Source organism: Myotis lucifugus, unplaced genomic scaffold (assembly GCF_000147115.1).
Source record: "Myotis lucifugus unplaced genomic scaffold, Myoluc2.0 scaffold_692, whole genome shotgun sequence".
NCBI lineage: Eukaryota > Metazoa > Chordata > Mammalia > Chiroptera > Vespertilionidae > Myotis > Myotis lucifugus.
The window spans coordinates 197298-213572 of record NW_005871740.1 but is presented as its reverse complement, the minus strand read 5'-3'; the positions used below and the strand labels follow the sequence as shown (position 1 = coordinate 213572).

General features: G+C 56.2%; 2 protein-coding genes across 5 annotated transcripts in view; one reads left to right on the top strand and one right to left on the bottom strand.

Moving 5' to 3' along the window:
- The window catches only part of SHF (Src homology 2 domain containing F), a 19868-nt gene extending 12821 nt beyond the window's left edge, over positions 1-7047 (top strand). The window contains exons 3-6 of one of the 4 annotated variants that reach the window (XM_023746545.1): positions 798-938; positions 2172-2343; positions 2483-2602; positions 6303-7047. In XM_023746545.1, coding sequence (XP_023602313.1) covers positions 798-938; positions 2172-2343; positions 2483-2602; positions 6303-6489 — 620 coding nt within the window. In that variant the 3' untranslated portion in view covers positions 6490-7047. Of the gene's footprint in view, positions 1-797; positions 939-2135; positions 2344-2482; positions 2603-6302 lie in introns of all 4 variants that reach the window. The other 3 variants (XM_023746548.1, XM_006105524.2, XM_023746546.1) reach the window with 3 other exon arrangements.
- A 1500-nt stretch (positions 7048-8547) lies between these two features.
- DUOX1 (dual oxidase 1) overlaps positions 8548-16275 on the bottom strand; it is a 37905-nt gene continuing 30177 nt past the window's right edge. Inside the window, 9 exon segments of the mRNA XM_023746538.1 lie at positions 8548-9331; positions 10036-10164; positions 10392-10547; positions 11844-11962; positions 11965-12001; positions 12252-12481; positions 12875-13028; positions 13145-13208; positions 14794-14962. Of these exon segments, the coding sequence (XP_023602306.1) occupies positions 9209-9331; positions 10036-10164; positions 10392-10547; positions 11844-11962; positions 11965-12001; positions 12252-12481; positions 12875-13028; positions 13145-13208; positions 14794-14962 (1181 nt within the window). The 3' untranslated portion in view covers positions 8548-9208.

Genomic DNA, 16275 nt, shown 5'->3' with positions numbered 1-16275 from the left:
CCATGTCCCTCTTACTCCTCCTTGGGCAAGAGGCTCATCTTGGAGCTGGACCCAGCTCTTTGCTCTGTGGGGAGGCCCACCCTGGCAGCCAGACTGAGAAACCACACGGTGTCTCATTTGTTTCCTGTAAAGCGCGCACCATTGAGGATGGACCGCTTATCTCCAGAAGTCTCCTTGGAGAATCAATACTGTTTGGCTTGCTTAATGGGAAAATCTATGCTCGTCATTAGGAAACCTTGTTAGCAGTCCTGGCGCCGCCCGTGGCATCACTCTTCTCATTGTCAGGGCTTGGGATTTAGGGTGTGGGGGGCAAGTTTCATAAAACATCTGCCCCCACATCTGAGTATCCCTGACAACCTGGGGCTGGGCTGTCTCAGCGAGGCGGTGGGGAAAGGAGGGATGGAGGAGGCTAAGGGAACCTGGGGTGGTGCTAGGAGACATGGGCAGCTCCTTCTCCCTCTTTTCCTCCTTTCCTGGCCCCTCTGGTTCCTGGAAACTTGTGTGAGGTCAAATGAAGGGGATCCGCAGGGCTGACAGCAAGACCCTGCTCTTGCCACCTGAGCCTCCCACCTTTGACCCTGCCAGCCCGGGGTAGTCAGTATGGCTCCACCCGGCCTTCTGAGAGTCCTGCTCCCCATTCAGAAGCCGCCCCTGCCTCCACTCTGACCCTCCTCCTCTCTAGGCTGTCCTGTGTCCTGGCTCTGGGTTTTGGTGTCTCAACCTCTGCCTCTCTCTGTCTCTGTCTCTGTCCCTGTCCCTGCCTGTCTCTCTCCTCCCTGCTGTGCTACTGGTTCCAGTTGACATTAAGGTCATCAAAGACCTACCTTGGCCTCCGCCGGTGGGACAGCTGGACAGCAGCCCCTCCCTGCCCGACGGGGACAGGGACGTCTCCGGTCCAGCCTCACCCCTCCCCGAGCCCAGCCTGGAGGATGGCAGCGGTGGGTCCTGTCGGGGCTTCTGGCCAGGGTGACGTGTCCTCTCATCCCTCGGGCCCTGGGGGCATGGGTTGGAGGAGCCAAGAGGTGGGGCATGGTTTGAAGGACCCAGGAGCAACCCCTCTCTTCTGAGGAAGAAGGAAGGGAGAAAGTACACATCTCTGCTCCCTCCCCAAACGTGGGGAAGGTGTCTCCTAAGGGAAATCGCACGGAAACCCACTCTTCTAAATCCACTGCTTTGGGTCGTGCTTTGCCTGACCCGACTGCAGCAATGCAAACAACTCCTGAGATGGGGAGACTAGCTCGCACAGCAGGTGTCTAGCTCCTCAGATAAAGGAAAGGGTCTGCTCCTTGCAGTTGGTGTCTGAAAGATAATAAGGGCTTGAAAGTGCTACAAGGAGAGAAAAATAGTCCAAGTGGGGAGAAAGAAGGCACTGAACACCTCATCTACGTTCAGTTTTACCCAGAATGGGCAGTTGGGGGGAGTGTGGGGGGGTGCATCTCTGCACGTGCACAGAGGCCTGAGCACCTGTTGGTACATGTGTGCCCGAGTGTGAGTGGGGATTTTGTAAATACAGGATGTCACCTGTGCATGTGTGCCTCTGTCCATGTGGTCTGCTGGCTTCAGCTGTCCCTGTGCAGGCCCAGCAGTCAGGTCTGCCCTGGTCTGGGAGGGCAGAGCGCCCTCTACTGGGTTTCTGTGGGGGTGGGGAGGGGAGTCTGTGGGCAGCGACCTTGGGAGCGGGGGAGGGGTGGACCGGCTGGCGGCTTTGGGCAGGATTAGCCTGTCAGGATGGCACCAAGGGGAATCAGATAATTGTTCTCAGATCGATAAGTCATTTCTACAGAATGGCTTGGCAGGGTGATTTGGAGAACGGTAATGAACTCTGAGGAGGAGAAAGAAACAATATTATCAGCACTGAAGCCACCCCGAGGAGGATGGAATAGGGGAAGGCAGTCAGCTGCTTCCCAGGGAGAAGCTTAAGTGGTTCCTCTTGTTGCTCCTCTCCCCTCTTCTCCCACCGTGTGGGGACTGGGAGGCCCTGTGTGGCACCGGAGGGCTGAGCCCCACCTTCACCTCCACCCCTGCCCCTCCTGGGGGATGGACCCAGAATTCCATCCCTAGAGCCAGTCAGGCCCATGAGCATGTCCAGGAAATGGGGGTGGGGTACTGGCTATTCTATAGGGCTCTACTTCTAGGTTCCTCAGTGGCTGTGACTGGTATGTTCCCCACAGCCCAGTTTGAAGGATCTGAGAAGAGCTGCCTGTCACCCGGCCTGGAGGAGAAGGGGCGTCTACCTCCCCGACTCTCTGCAGGGAACCCCAAGTCAGCCAAGCCCCTAAGCATGGAGCCCAGCAGCCCCCTGGGGGAGTGGACAGACCCAGCACTGCCTCTGGAAAACCAGGTGTGAGTGTCTGTGTCCAGCTGGGGACTCTCCCCTCTCCCTTCCCTTCCTAGCACTTGCCTGAGGGGACACCCCAAATGGGTGGGCCTGGTCAGCGAGGCACCCAGCAGAGATGCTCCCCTTCCTCTCTCTCATCCGCAGCTGGTACCATGGGGCCATCAGTCGAACAGATGCCGAGAACCTGCTCCGGCTGTGCAAAGAGGCCAGCTACCTGGTGCGCAACAGTGAGACCAGCAAGAATGACTTCTCCCTGTCCCTCAAGTGAGTGGGGCTGGCTGGCTGGCAGTTTTAGACAGGATTAGCCTGTGAGGGTGGCACCAAGGATAATCAGTGGGAGGACAACCGCCAGTTCAGGAGGAGACCCTAATATTCTCAGGCCCAGCCAAGCTGGGGAGAATCCCATCCCCCATGAACCTTTGCCAACTCTGGGCCACACCCTAAGGGTCTGAGCTCAGCCCCTGCTCTCAAGGAGCTCATAGTTTCTTGGGGGAAATAGTTAAGCTGTTGTCCAGTTCAGAAGGGTTCTGTCCCTTACTAGCTATGTGGCCTTCGGTCCCCTTAATCTCTCTGGGCCTCAGTTTCCTTAACTTACAAAGTGAGGGAATAATATCTACTTTATAGGGATGATTAAATGTGTGGGAAGCACTTGCCGTGGTGCTAAGTGCCCAATAAATGATCACCATCATCATCATTAATGGCAGTCGGAAATGTTCTAAAAGCACAGGCAAGGAGATAGGAACTTTGCCTGAAAGGATCTACAGGGTGAGATGGAGGCTGGGTCCTGGGAGGAGGACAGGGCTGTGGACACTCTGAAGAAGCAGACAGGAGGTCTGGTTGCTGGTGGCTGACAACTGAGCTTTAAAGATCCTGGAAGAGGTCAGGGAGGTCGGCCCTCCCTTCCCATCAGCCCTCCTCCCTGGGAGCAGATACACAGGCCAGGATTGGCTTCCCAGGCTCTCCTGGTGGGTTGGCAAGTCCTCTCCTTGGCACCCGAGCGTGCCCCCTGGTAGAGCCTGTACTCCACAGGACCGCCTGTCAGAGCGGTGTGTCCATTCACACACACACACACACCCCTCCCCCGCCACTACTGGAGCATCTATAGCACCTTCTACCACGTTTTCTGGGTGCAAGAGAATATAGATATACCTGTCTTCAAACAAATCCAATATATGGAAATTTGGGACTACTAAACAGATACATTTGAAGATAATTATTCAACTTCACTAAAAGATAATAAAGAAGAAAAAAAGCCAGACTATAGTCATAACCTGAATTTTATTCTTGGGTTTAATAAAATTAGCTATGTGACCCGAGGCATCCTTAACCCCTCTGGGCCTTGGTTTCTCCATTTGCAAGATGGAGAATGGTTACTTCTTAGGTTTCTTCCAGCTCTCATACTCTGGGAGTCTGCAAATTATCATAAAATCAAAGGAGCATTTGGGAAAAATTTGTCAAAAATGTGATTTACATAACTTCCGGAATGTGTATTGCTTTAAAGATTATAGTTAAGATTCATAGAGCATATACTATATGCCAAATAGCAGCATATACACCATCTCTTAAACCAACTAGCATCCTGCAAAACCAATCTCTTTTTATAAACAAAAATAGATTCAAAGAGGTATGACTTGCTCAAGGCCACCAGCTAATAAAGTTCTAAGAGCAGAATTAAAAAAAAAATTTTTTATTGATGTGAGAGAGTGAGGGAGAGGGGGACAGAGATAGAAACATCAATGATGAGAGAGAATCATTGATTGGCTGCCTCCTGTGCGCCCCCGTACTGGGGATCGAGCCTGCAACCCAGGAATCGAACCGGGGACGCTTCAATCCACAGGCCAATGCTCTATCCACTGAGCCAGACTGGTTAGGGCCATGAGCAGGATTTGAATCCAGCTCAGTCTGACTCTAATAACTACACTGTTCCTCCATTGCACAACTCCACCCCTCAAGTCTGGAACAGTCTAAGGCAAGTGGAGACTGCAGGGGTCTGGCTCCCTAGCAGAGCACGGCAGAACACAGCCCTGCCTTAGCCTGGGGTGCAAAGGGGGAGGCACGTCTGGACGCCTGGCTCCAGCCCTGGCTGATCTGGCCCCGCCAGCAACTGTCTGCCAGAGCCTCGTTCACATATAAATGGCTTTTCTGAAACACAATTATGGTTTCTCTTCTCTCTGTAATGGAAGGGCTTTCATTGGTAATTAAACAGCTTCCTCCACAAGTCAAGCCAGCCCTGGCTCTGCTTCCCAGCTAGTCCCTCCCCGGCCCCCGGAGGGTCTGGCACGGGTTCTGCTGTGTCCTAATGGACCCTTGGGACTTTGTCCCAGGAGGTCAGTTATCCAGATGGAAGCTGAGCTCTCAGCTTCCAGCTCTGGTCTCTGGCTACTTGTTGCCCTGTTTGCCCAGATCTGTCCCTCAAAGAGAAGATACAACGCACAGGTGTTAGGAGAGGTGATGTTCCCAAGTGGACTGTGGGAAGGGAGCCATCCCCAAACTGCGAGAGGGTGAGGGAAGGCAGGGTCCACGCTGCTGCCCACAGCCTTGGGCCCGGGCCTAGGCATAGGACAGACAGGGGAGGGGATCACTTACTGCCTCCCCTTTCTACAGTCCCCAGGGGCTGTGCATTTTCCTGAGGCCCTTGGCTCCTTTCCCAGGGCCTGTGTGGTCACCATCAGCCTCAGCAGTTATCTCAGACCAACAGATGAAGGATGGCCCCACGCCCTGACACCCACACCCACAACTGGGGCTTCCAGCAGGCTTTGGGGCACTGTACCCTGGGGAGGGAAGGATGGAGTTAAGGGCCTGTGTTTTCCTCCCATCCCTTTACTCTCCCCGCTTTCTAACTGCTGGGCCTAGTGAAATGGGTCCAGAGGCCTCTTTTAACCCAGGCAGGGGAGGCAAGCGAGGAGGTATTCTAGCTTCGCCTCTCAAGAGCAAGGGCCTCACCAGGAGTCCTGCCTCCCACACCTGCTTCTGAGCCCTGTCCTTGTCCCCAGGTAGGCTCTGACCAGCAGGGCTCCCCTAAGCAGTGCTGACCACTTGCCAGTGAGTGGGTTTCAGACCTGGGTCCTGGGCTGTAGTAGTTTGGACAAATGTTCTTGCTGGGGCCCCACCCCCACTCTAAGGCTGAGGGTGCCCAGACATCTGGGAGACTGCCAGAGCTGGGGGGAGGGGAAGGGCGAGGGATAAGGGGTGTGGGGGAGAGACAGGGTCCTTGTCTGTGGTCAGGGCCAGGCACTACTGCTGACTTCCTTTCCTAGATTGTGCCGGGAGATGGGAGAGGCAGTGGAGCATGTCCTCTCTGAGGAGGGCATGGAGCAGCAGCCTCACCCATGACGTCAGCCCAGGCTGAAGGGCTGGATGGATGGGCTGGGTGCTTGGCTCAAGGCCAGTTAGCAGGAGGGTGAAGGGATGTCCCTAGGACAAGGTGGCTGGCTCTCCCCAGATTTGGGGAGCAGCTCACCTCCTCCCCTAGTATCTGCAAGAGAGAGCCCGAACCAAGATTCTCTTGGTTGTCACATCCACCCACCACCACTGCCCTGCCAAGGGTGTCTGTGTCTCCACAGGAGTGACCAAGAGCCTCACTGGTGTCCTCCCGCACAGCTCAGAAAGGGGGATGGGTGAACTGGTCCTGGCCACATAGGCTGGAAGGCAGGAGTGCCCGGATACCAGGGTTTGGGGTGGGGGCGAGGGGTGTTGGTCCCTCCAGTTTCCACCTGTACACACCCTGTACACTCACTACAAGCACATTCCTGGCACACCCTGTGCCCTCACCACAAAGCCAATACCTGCTGCTACCTACTCACAAAATCCCCTCCGCCCCCTCCCTGCTTTCTGGACTGACCTCCATCTTCCACAGCCACCTCCACTCTCTGCTGGTTTGGAACAAGACCTTGGCTGCAGGGCTGGGGGAGGGAGGGGCCTGGAAGGGGCCCCCACTCACCAGGGTCTCCTCTCCTCTTCCCAGGAGCAGCCAGGGCTTCATGCATATGAAGCTGTCTCGGACCAAGGAACACAAGTACGTGCTGGGCCAGAACAGCCCGCCCTTCAGCAGCGTCCCCGAGATCGTGCACCACTACGCCAGCCGCAAGCTGCCCATTAAGGGGGCCGAGCACATGTCCCTGCTCTACCCCGTGGCCATCCGGACTCTGTAGGGGTGAGGCCTGGGCACTGCGGCAGATCTGGACCCAGTCCTGTGCCCGCCCCCTGGCTGAGGGCTGTGGTCCTTCCCAGGGCCGTGCTCTCCCAAGCCTTTCTTCCCCTCTCCCTGGGATGGAGTGGAAACTGGAGATTCCTTAATTTATTCTAAAGAGTAAGGGCTATGGGGCCTTGGAGGAAGCGGAGGTCTGGAGCTGAGGAGAGAAGAACCCCTGGGGGGAAAGGGCAGCCCCTGGAGGAAGGGGGCTTCCAAACCGCGAGTCTCCCGAAGAGTTTAAGATCCGCAGCTGCAGGCCCCGCCTCTGGGGCAGAGGTGGCAACCTACTTCCCCTCCGCCCTCTCCCCCGGGTCAGTACGAGGCGGAGCAGGATGCAGGCTCGCAGGGCACCCTGCCCTCTTCCCCTCCACCCCCAAACGATCGGCAGACCCCTGGGGTGGAGATGGCATTGGGGCGGGAGAGGCGGGAAAGGGATCGGGACGGAGGGAATTCGTGCGGTCCCCGGCCGTTCCGGCTCCCGGCCAGAGGCAATAAATAAACCCAGTGCTGCCAGGCACGGCCGCGTCTGCGCCTTCAGCGCCGCACCCTGGGCTGACGGGTGGGGAGCGGCGAAGCGAGCACAGATCCGTTTATAAATCAGCTCTGGAGCAGACACAGGCCGTCTGTGAAAAGCGCTTTCGAAGCATCAAGTTCCTTCCTTTGACGAGATATCAAAACATCCCCCACTGCCCCCGCCCCGGCTGGGGGGGGTGGGTGCGGGGGCCGGAGCCGGCCGGCCTCGTGGCGCCCCCTCCCCGCCGCGCCGAGGAGCCCGGCTTCCCAGGAGCGCGTCCAATTTCCTGCCTCCAGCCACTTGTCTGGAGGAGGGGAGCCGCGGAGAGACAAAGAGGCAGCGCGCCAGGCGGGAGGAGCGGGTGGCCCTGCCACGCGGAAGCCGCGCGCCGCGAGCTGGGAAAGCTGGCGCAGCCTACTGCGTTTCCTTTCCAGAGGAAGCGGGCCCTGCCGCCGCCTCCTCCGTTCACTGAAGGATGGGTTCGCCCCGACCTGCAGCCTGCGGGCCTCGGTCCGGATCTGCCTCCCGCTGCTGCTCGGATCTGCCTCCCGCTGCTGCTCGCGGCCGAGGCCGGCGGGGGGGGCCGTCCGCGCGCGCCCTCTGCTGGCCGTGCCCTTAACTGCGGGACCCGGGCGCGGGATCACACCCGCCGGTGGCCCCCAATGCGCCCTCCTGGGTATACCCTTGGGCCGCCAGGCATGGCTGCTGTCAAGCCACTCCAGGCCTGCCCTCCTGCTCCCCTGGGCGAGCGGAACAAAAACTCTACTAGGGCCTGAACACACACCCTGGGGATGGCTGCCTTGGGGGGACGGTCTGAAGACCTCCAGAACCTAGATCTGCAGTTCTGAAGTGTGATGTGAATCATGAGATTTTGGATGTTCTAATCCAGTGGTTAATTTATCAGAGATCGGGACGGAGGCTATGTGATCTGACAAATGTAAGAATTCCGTGGAGACAATAGAATCACTTGAAATTGGGCACTGCTTCAGAAATTCCCTCAGAGAGGGTTGCCCTCTCTTTAAGTAGACTTGAAGGGCATTCAGTCATTTTGTAGATGCAAAAACAGCTCCAAAAAGGTTAGGTGATGTGCTCATCTATCTCCTCGCTGTCATCTCACTACATGGAGCTCAGAGAAGGACTGGGAGTAACAGGTCCTGCAGCAGGCCAGGCCAACTCTGCCTCCCTGTTGGCTCCTGGGTGTCTCGGCCCCCATCCCACACCCCTTGTGCCCAGTCCACCTTCTCCAAAACCCCTCACACCTCGCCCCCTCCTGACCAGGCTTCAGAAGACTCACACTCGCCACTCAGAGAGGCCCTCTGTCAGGAAGGGTGCCCTAGGCAGGGGAAGGGGTCTCTAGCTGGGGTGCTTGGCCTGGACGGGTTCCTTTATTCAGAGGATACTAGCAAGCTCAGGGAATGTCTGCATTGGCCTGTTAGCCGGCCGGTTGAGTGGCTTCTTCTGCCAGTGCTTACCCCATCCTGGGGCAGAATAAAGCAACCCAGGGGGCAGAAAAGTGGTTTATTTGTAGAGGAAGCTATGGAACAAGAAGAGCAGAGATCGTCTGAAGAGCACTACATAGAGAGAGAGAGATATTGAGCCAGGTTCTGACTACAGAACCTGTTTAAGAACTTGGGAGAGAAGATCAATTGTGCTGTTAAACTGAGGTGCTGAGAGATTTCCTATAAATTTCTCTCTGGGGTCCAGCCTCTGTCCCCTTGAAGGCATTTGCCAGCCCTTTTGACAGTGGAAAGCCCAGAAGAAGGGGAGGACTTAGGGGAGGAGTTCTAAGATGCCAGCATCTGTGCTCCCACTTCATCCTTAGGCTCACAGCCCCCTATACACACACACACACACACACACAACTTACCACTTGTCAGCCCCAGTCTTTTGAAATTTTTCTTAGTTTGGAAGAAGAGGTGTCATTTTGCCCCAAAACAATAACCTCTAGTCCCCGGACGGTGCCTCCCACTTCTCCAGGCTGAGACTATGAGTCTGGGGTCCCTGAACCCACATGCGGTGACTGACCATGGCCACCCCGACCAAGGTTGGTAGGTGGGAGTGGGGAGAAGGTGAGGGAACCAGAAACAGGAAGTACAGAGGTGAGGCGAGGTGTGACCCAAACCTCTGCTCAGCAGGCAGTGGGTGGAGCCCCTGGGCAGGAGGCCTAGAAGTTCTCGTAATGGTGGGAGAAATGAGTCCGGTCCTGCCTGTTAATGAGCTGACAGGCTTTTTCCACATTCTTGGTCATGCCAGGGGGGCCACAGCTAAACACCCCAATCTTCCGGACCTGTTGGGGAAGGAAGAAGTGAAGGCTCGCTCAGTGTTCGGAGGGAGGGCTAGCTCAGGGTCCATGTTAAAGCCATGAAGAGTCCCTGACGAGGGCTCATTCCACGTTCCTGTGAAAGTTTGCTTCTACCATGCCTGGTGAGGGCCAGCTTGGTGTTTTTAAATCTAACTTGATTTTAGTAGACCTTCTCTCTGTGGGTCCAGCCTCTACCCCTCCCAAGCATTTGCCAGCTTCAAGTGCAAGCTTCAAGAGCAGTTTCCGATATGGGGCTGGGTTAATCAATGTTCAAGTTGAAGGATAGCTTCGTGTCTCATTAAGGGCTCACCCAGTGCTTATGAGAGCAGTGGCTTGCTCAGTGTTCATGGTGAAGATTAGCTCAGTGTCCAGGATGAGGCCTGGCTCAGCATTAGTGTGAAGGGTAGCTCTGAGTTTATGGTGAGGACTAGCTCAATCATTGAGCTCTTCCTTCTGAACAAGGCATCATGGCTTCAGAAGTGGCAAGACCCTGTTGCCTGCCTCCCCACTTCCCCCTCAGGGTGACCCCCTCTTCTCCTTTCCCATTTCGTTACTCCACCAACTTCCCAGGGGGTGATGGGTTCTCATCGGCAGTCAATATCTTCCCTGATGGAGCAGGTTTGGGAGCTTTGCTCAACCCCCCAGAGGATAAACTGAAGAGACCCTGGATGGGGGGCGGGGGAACTGACCTGTGGGTGAACCTCCTGCAGGGAGTTGAAGAAGGGCTCAAAGGGGGGGCGACCAAAGTGGGTGACAGAGCGCAGGCCCGTGAAGAGACTCCGGTTCAGCACCTTCTGGAAGTGCCGCTCACAGATGTACTGGGGGCACAGGGGCAGGTCAAGACAAGGACAATCAGGGTCAGTGCCTGGCCCAAGCCAACCCAAAGCCTGGGTTGGGGAGGGAGCTGGAGGCTGAGTATCGGAGCCACTGCTCTGTGCCTCCTGCCAACTGAGCCTGGCTGTCCACCCACCTTCCCTGGCCATCCTCCTTACCCTGCTAAGCCACGCAGCCACTGAGCTACCCTGCCCGGCCGGCCCTGACGTACCAGCATGGTGGTCCTGAGGTCGAACTTCTCAGCCAGCTGGGTGATGTAGATGTGCACGGACACCAGGTCCTGGTGGTCATTCTCCTCCACCTCCCGGATGATGTCAGCCAGCCACTCGAACTGCCGCTGGGTCCGTGTCACCCAGATGAAGTAGATCTGGGGACAGGGCTGGAGCTTAGGGCCCAGCTCAGCTCAGGCTCCTTATACCCCGGGGATGTGCACACCAATAGAACTCTTCTGGCCAGTGTGTGCCCCTCTCCAGATATCCTGCGGAATGGAGTGTAGGGGGCCACAGGGCCAGGCTCTGGAGCAGGACATGGAGTTGCCCCAGGGCATGGAGAGGTGCAAGTAAGTGACAGCCTGGGGCACCTGACGGTCGGAGCCTATCCTGCCACTCTCTCCAATGTGCCCTCCTTAGGCTCTCAACTGACCAAAGCCCAGAAGGAGAGGGTACCACTAAAGGGCTTGTCACAGAACATCTTCAGGGAAGACCCAGCTGGCTGTCTGGAGGGGAAGGCAATGGACTCAGAGACCAGGGGGATGGAAACTTCCCTAGGGGAACCCATCTCCAGCTTCTGATGGGGGAAAGTGGGGCTGTTTGGGTTAAGAATCAGAGGCAGCCTGGCCAGTGTGGCTCAGTGGTTGAGTGTCGACCTATGAACCAGGAGGTCACGGTTCAATTCCCAGTCAGGGCACATGCCCGGGTTGCAGGCTCGATCTCCAGTGGGGGGTGTGCAGGAGGCAGCCAATCATGATTCTCTCTTATCATTGATATTTCTATCTCTCCCTTCCTCTCTGAAATCAATTATATATATATAAATTTTTTTTTTCCCAAAAAGGAAGCACAGGCAGAGCTGGCTTGGACAGAGGAGCAGAGAACTGTCTGTCACCTCTGAATGCTGACAGCATATGGGCTGGGCCTCTGCCTGCTGCATTCCTGCACTCCTGACTCACCTGCCAGGTCTAGAGAGACAAGCAGGGGCCTGCCACAAGGTGCAGGCTGGGGTGAAGGGGCCTGGCATGGAGGGGTCCTGAGGGCCTGGGCTGTGTTCCTGGAGCCAGCCGTGCCCATCAGCCCTGCCTGCCACCTCCTGTTCTCTTACTCTTGAGAGCAAAGCCAGTTTCACCTGTGCCCCACCCCAAGCATGCCCTTCCTTCTCCCAGGCCGACAATGCCTCCAGTGCTAGCCTTCCCTGTAGGAGGGGAGCTTCTTCACCTTTCTCCGGCCTGCCTGGAGGGATTCCCTATGTGGGGTGCTTCATAACTGAGGGAAGGAGCTCAGGGGCATCAACAAACTAACTCTGTCCTTTAGGATCTGGGGATATCCTGCCCACCCAGGGCCAGGCCAGCTTGGCCTTGCCTAGACTAGGGAGACCAAGAACAGAGGCGGGAGAGCCAGCACAGATGGACACAGTGATCAGGAGCAAGGGACATGGGCTGGGGGGCACTTACCTTCTTACAGAATACTTGGTAGCTGACTGACGACTTGAAGACCAGGTCTTTGAGGATAGAGGCAAAGGGGGTGACCCCAATGCCCCCTCCTACCAGCACCGACACCTCAAACTTATGCACTCCTGGTGGCCCTCTCCAAATGGCCCATCGAGGTACAACTGCAGGGGAGGAGAGTGGGGTGTGAGTTAAGCTCTCAGCTACCACCACAGTTCTGAAGCCAGAAATGAGAGGCAAGAAAAAGCAGGTAGGTTAATGGCCGTGAGGGGGGGAGGGGGACTGTGGCTTTATCTGGGACAAGCCAGTCTCTGGATGGCAGAGGGAGGAGCACAGTGGGCGTCTGGTGCTGCAGAGGCGAGGCCTACTAAGGGGCTGTGGGAGCATGTGGCACATCTGGCCTGGGTCTGGGCCCTTCGGGTATCTGGCACAGCCGTTGGTCGGGGGTGAGTAGATCTCCCTGAGGCGAGTGGTCCAGGGCCCTGCCGCCCGGATGTGCAGGCTGAGCGTGTCCTCATGGGGCGCAGAGGTCAGTGTGAAGGGGTGGTACTCGGTGGTCCCCAGAGCCAGGCAGGCGATCCGCACCCACTGTCCTGACTTGTACTCAAAGCCTTGGGGCCGCTGGAACTGCAGGTGGGTCACCCCTGAGGAGGGGAGGTGGGCGGGAGGCTGCTGTCCTGAACCCAGCAACAAAGTGGTCTCCAGAGAGTTCCCCCACCGCAGCCTCAGCTCTGCTCTGGAATATGCCAGGGGACCTCCCCCCATCAGACCTCATTACTCCCCTCAGGCCCTGTCTGCCCTGAGGAGGGGCTGGTGGTCAGCAGGGCAAGGAACAGCCTGGCCTGGGCTTCTCCTCTCTGTTGTGAAAGAGGCTCAGGGCCCCTGGCAAAGAGCTTCTTTTACCAGCTCCCTCCTCCCTTCCACCCCAAGGCCCCTGCCAACGCCACGGGGCCAGGCTAGGAGACTGTAAGGTCCAGGCTCTGCTCTGCTTCCCCAGTCCCACCAAGCTGGGCCCCTCACAGCCTCTCGGCTGGTACCTGAAGGCAGCAGCTCGGCCTTCACCACGCTGATCTCCACCTTCTTCCGGCTCAGGCTCACCAGCTTGTCCCCCCCGTAGATTAGTGCCGGGACCAGGAAGAAGATGTGGAAACGGGGCAGCTGGATCAGAGCGAAGCTGCCGTGGATGATGAGCTGAATAGAGTGAAGGATACCGCTCAGACCCGGCCACACCCACAACGGTTCTGCGGCCGGCTCGGGGCTTAGACCCCTGTATCATTCCTCACTGGCATGTCCACACCTCACCTCACCGTGTGCCATGCTCCTTCCAGGTTCCAAAACCGAACTGTTCCCAACCCCATCCTCCGAAGCATCCTTGACGAATAAGACTATTTGCATCTCTCCAACACCATCCTCGACCAAGCCATGTCAACTCTCCCCTGCACTCATGCAGTAGCCTCCTAACTGGTTTTCCACTGGGTTTCCCCATGTGATGGGTTCTCTCCAAGGCAGCCAGTGTGACTTTTTAAACTTCATTTTATCATGTCACCCCCAGCTTTAAAAGCCTTAGCGGCCTTCCCATTGCACCACAAGGCCTGGTGACACTCTGATCCCTGCCTGCCAAACATGGCAAGTCCTTTCTGCTTCACGACCTCTGCACCTGCTGTTCCCTCTGCCAGGAATGCCCTTCCCCTGGCTCTTCCTGGATTATCTCCATCTCATGCTTCAGGTCTCAGCAGAAACACCGCCTCCCTGGGCTTTCCCCCAGTCCTCTCTCTCACAGCTCCCTGCTAACTGCCTTCAAAGCACTTGTCAGCCACAGTAATTGTGATTCTCTATTCATTGACCCGTTTGCTGTTGCTTTCCCCAGTGGACTGCTGGGGTAGGTCCTGCTTCCATTTTGTTTGCCACTATTCTCTCAGCTCCTAGCGGTTTCTGCCTGGCACATGGTAGGCACTCAATGAAAGAAGTTCCCCCAATGTATCTTCTGCCTTTGGAGTCTAAGAACACATAACCAGTCTCCGTTTTCCATGAAATAACTGACAGGCATTGTCCAGCTCTAGTCCTTTCCTCCATAAGCTGGTCAGACACTCCTTGCCCCGTTCCTCCCACTTGCTTGCTCCTAAGTCTGGTCAGTCTGGCTTCCCCCTCAAGCTCTTCTCAGGATCTTCTCACTGAGGGCTCACGAATGGCCAAACCCCAAGGTGTCCTTTCAGACCACTTTTGCTCCCTGCCTTGGCACCTGTGGCCCAGTGCCCCCCTCTCCGCCCCCCGCCACCTTGACACTCCCACAACAATACAATGCTCTCCTGGGTCTCCCTCCTCTCAGGCCACTCACTCTCCACCTCCTGCACTGACTGTTCCTTCTCCACCCCAACCCTTGTGTTGCCCAAGCCCAATTTCCTCACCCTCTGCTTGTCTTTCTATGCTCTCCCACGTAGCATGGCTCTCAGCTGAACCACAGCCTCTCAGCTTCAGTGCAATTCACACAGGTCCACCGTGTCCTGCCACCACCTAACGCCCTTGGCCAGCCAGCACTGTCTCCTCGGTGCCCTGAATATTCTGTCATCATTCACACCTCCACACCTGTGCTCATGCCCTCCCTTCTACCTGAAATGCTCTTCAGCTTCCCCTCTGCCCTGTCAAACCCTAGCTTATCTGTCCGTAAGGCTTGGCCCAAGTCCCATCTTCTCCCTGAAGTCTTCCCTAACCAGTTTGGCCCAAATGAAACTCCCTTCAATGAGCTCCTGTAACTTACTTTTCAGAACACTCAGCTCAGCAATTAATCCTGTATTGTCTGCTCATGTCCATCATTTCACAGGCATGGCGTTTACCTCTGCCGCACATCCTAAATTCCTGAGGGCAGAGCATCCAGTCTCCCCTTCCCCGAAGGGCTTAGCACAGAGCTAGGACCTAACAGACTCTCAGCACAACTGTTAAACTCTGCTTCCTCATTCACCTCTCCCTTCCCCCAGCTGAGGGTCCCAGAACTCTTGAGCCTTTCCCCACAGGATTCACTTGAGCCTCTCGGAACGGAGCTCTCCTCTGAACTGGCTCCAGTTCCCCCAGTTCCTCGTTCATTGTGGAGCCCATGCCCACCCCCAAGGCTTTCTGAGCATCCAACCAGGCTGAGAACAATGCCAGGGTGACCTCATGCTATACACCCTGTTTGGTGTTGGCTCTACTTTTTAACCACAATCTGCCCTCTGGCTGAGGAGCTGGGGAAGCAGCTGCCAGCTCAGCTTTGGCTGTGCTAGCCCTGCCTCTCCAGCCTTCTCGGGGTCTACTCCACCCCACCCTGGGTCCTTTACTTGTAACTTCTCTTTCTGCCTGAGGTCAAGTGGCCACACCTGTGATGAATGGGAAGGAAGCGGATGTTTTGTCCCTGACCTACCCCCAGGGGAGAAGCTCCAAAGCTGCCAGGGCTAGGACTGCCCGGCAGAGGGGCCTACACCTTTCTGAGCTGCTGACTTCCCTGCTGGCAGGAAGGGGGGTTCTGAACTCCAGTGATTCTCCCCAACCAGCAATTAATCAGAAAGGGGTCTTGGTCTCAGGGAGCCAGTCTCCCATTAGTTCAAAGAAGCTCCTCTTTCACGAGGAATAAGAACATCACCTCCACCCTGCCAGAAACAGTAACTAGGGCTCCACCCATTACCGAGGAGGTGGCGAGGAAGGGATAAATTAGCTTGAGAGAGATTTCTTTGGAAATAAACATTAATTCCAGGGAACAACCTAAGCCGAGGAAGGGATAAATTAGCTTGAGAGAGATTTCTTTGGAAATAAACATCATTAATTCTAGGGAATAACCTAAGCCGAGGCTGGGTAGTCATCTTCAGAACTGTGGAGTACCAAGCCTTGGGCAAGATAGAAATAGACCCTCCTACCTATCAGTGAGGATGGAACAGCAGCTGGGAGGAGACCCCTGTGTGCAGTTCCGCCTGGAGCCAGTGATGGAGAAGGAAGTCATATGGACTATGCATTTCTTAAATGCTCCCAGCCAAACTGTCATTAGTGGGGACTTGGTTTAGCTCCTCAACAAGCAGGTCCTCAGGGTGCCCTTTTGGGAACTGCCTGTGTCCCTGAGGAAGGCAGGCCAAACAGAACCATGACACAGGCGCACAGATCAAAGTCAGCTCCGAAGCAGCCGACAAACCCAGGGAAGGAGGAAGGGAGCAGGACAGGAGAAAGGAGGGAATGTGAAGGAAGGCAGGCAGGGGCCCAGATTAAGGAGAAGGAAAGGGGAAAGGGGGCCTTAAAAATCCAGTTTATCAGCAGTCCAAGTGAAGACTTTTGGAGCAAAGTCATTAATTTTCTAGGTAGCACTTAGTTGGGTGGGGTGGCTAACATCTTAGAAAATGGGATCAGAACAAAAGCGGCAAAACCGAATTAAGATAAGTTTCTCTAAAAAAGGGCAATACTTCCTTGAGCGAAACAACCCACC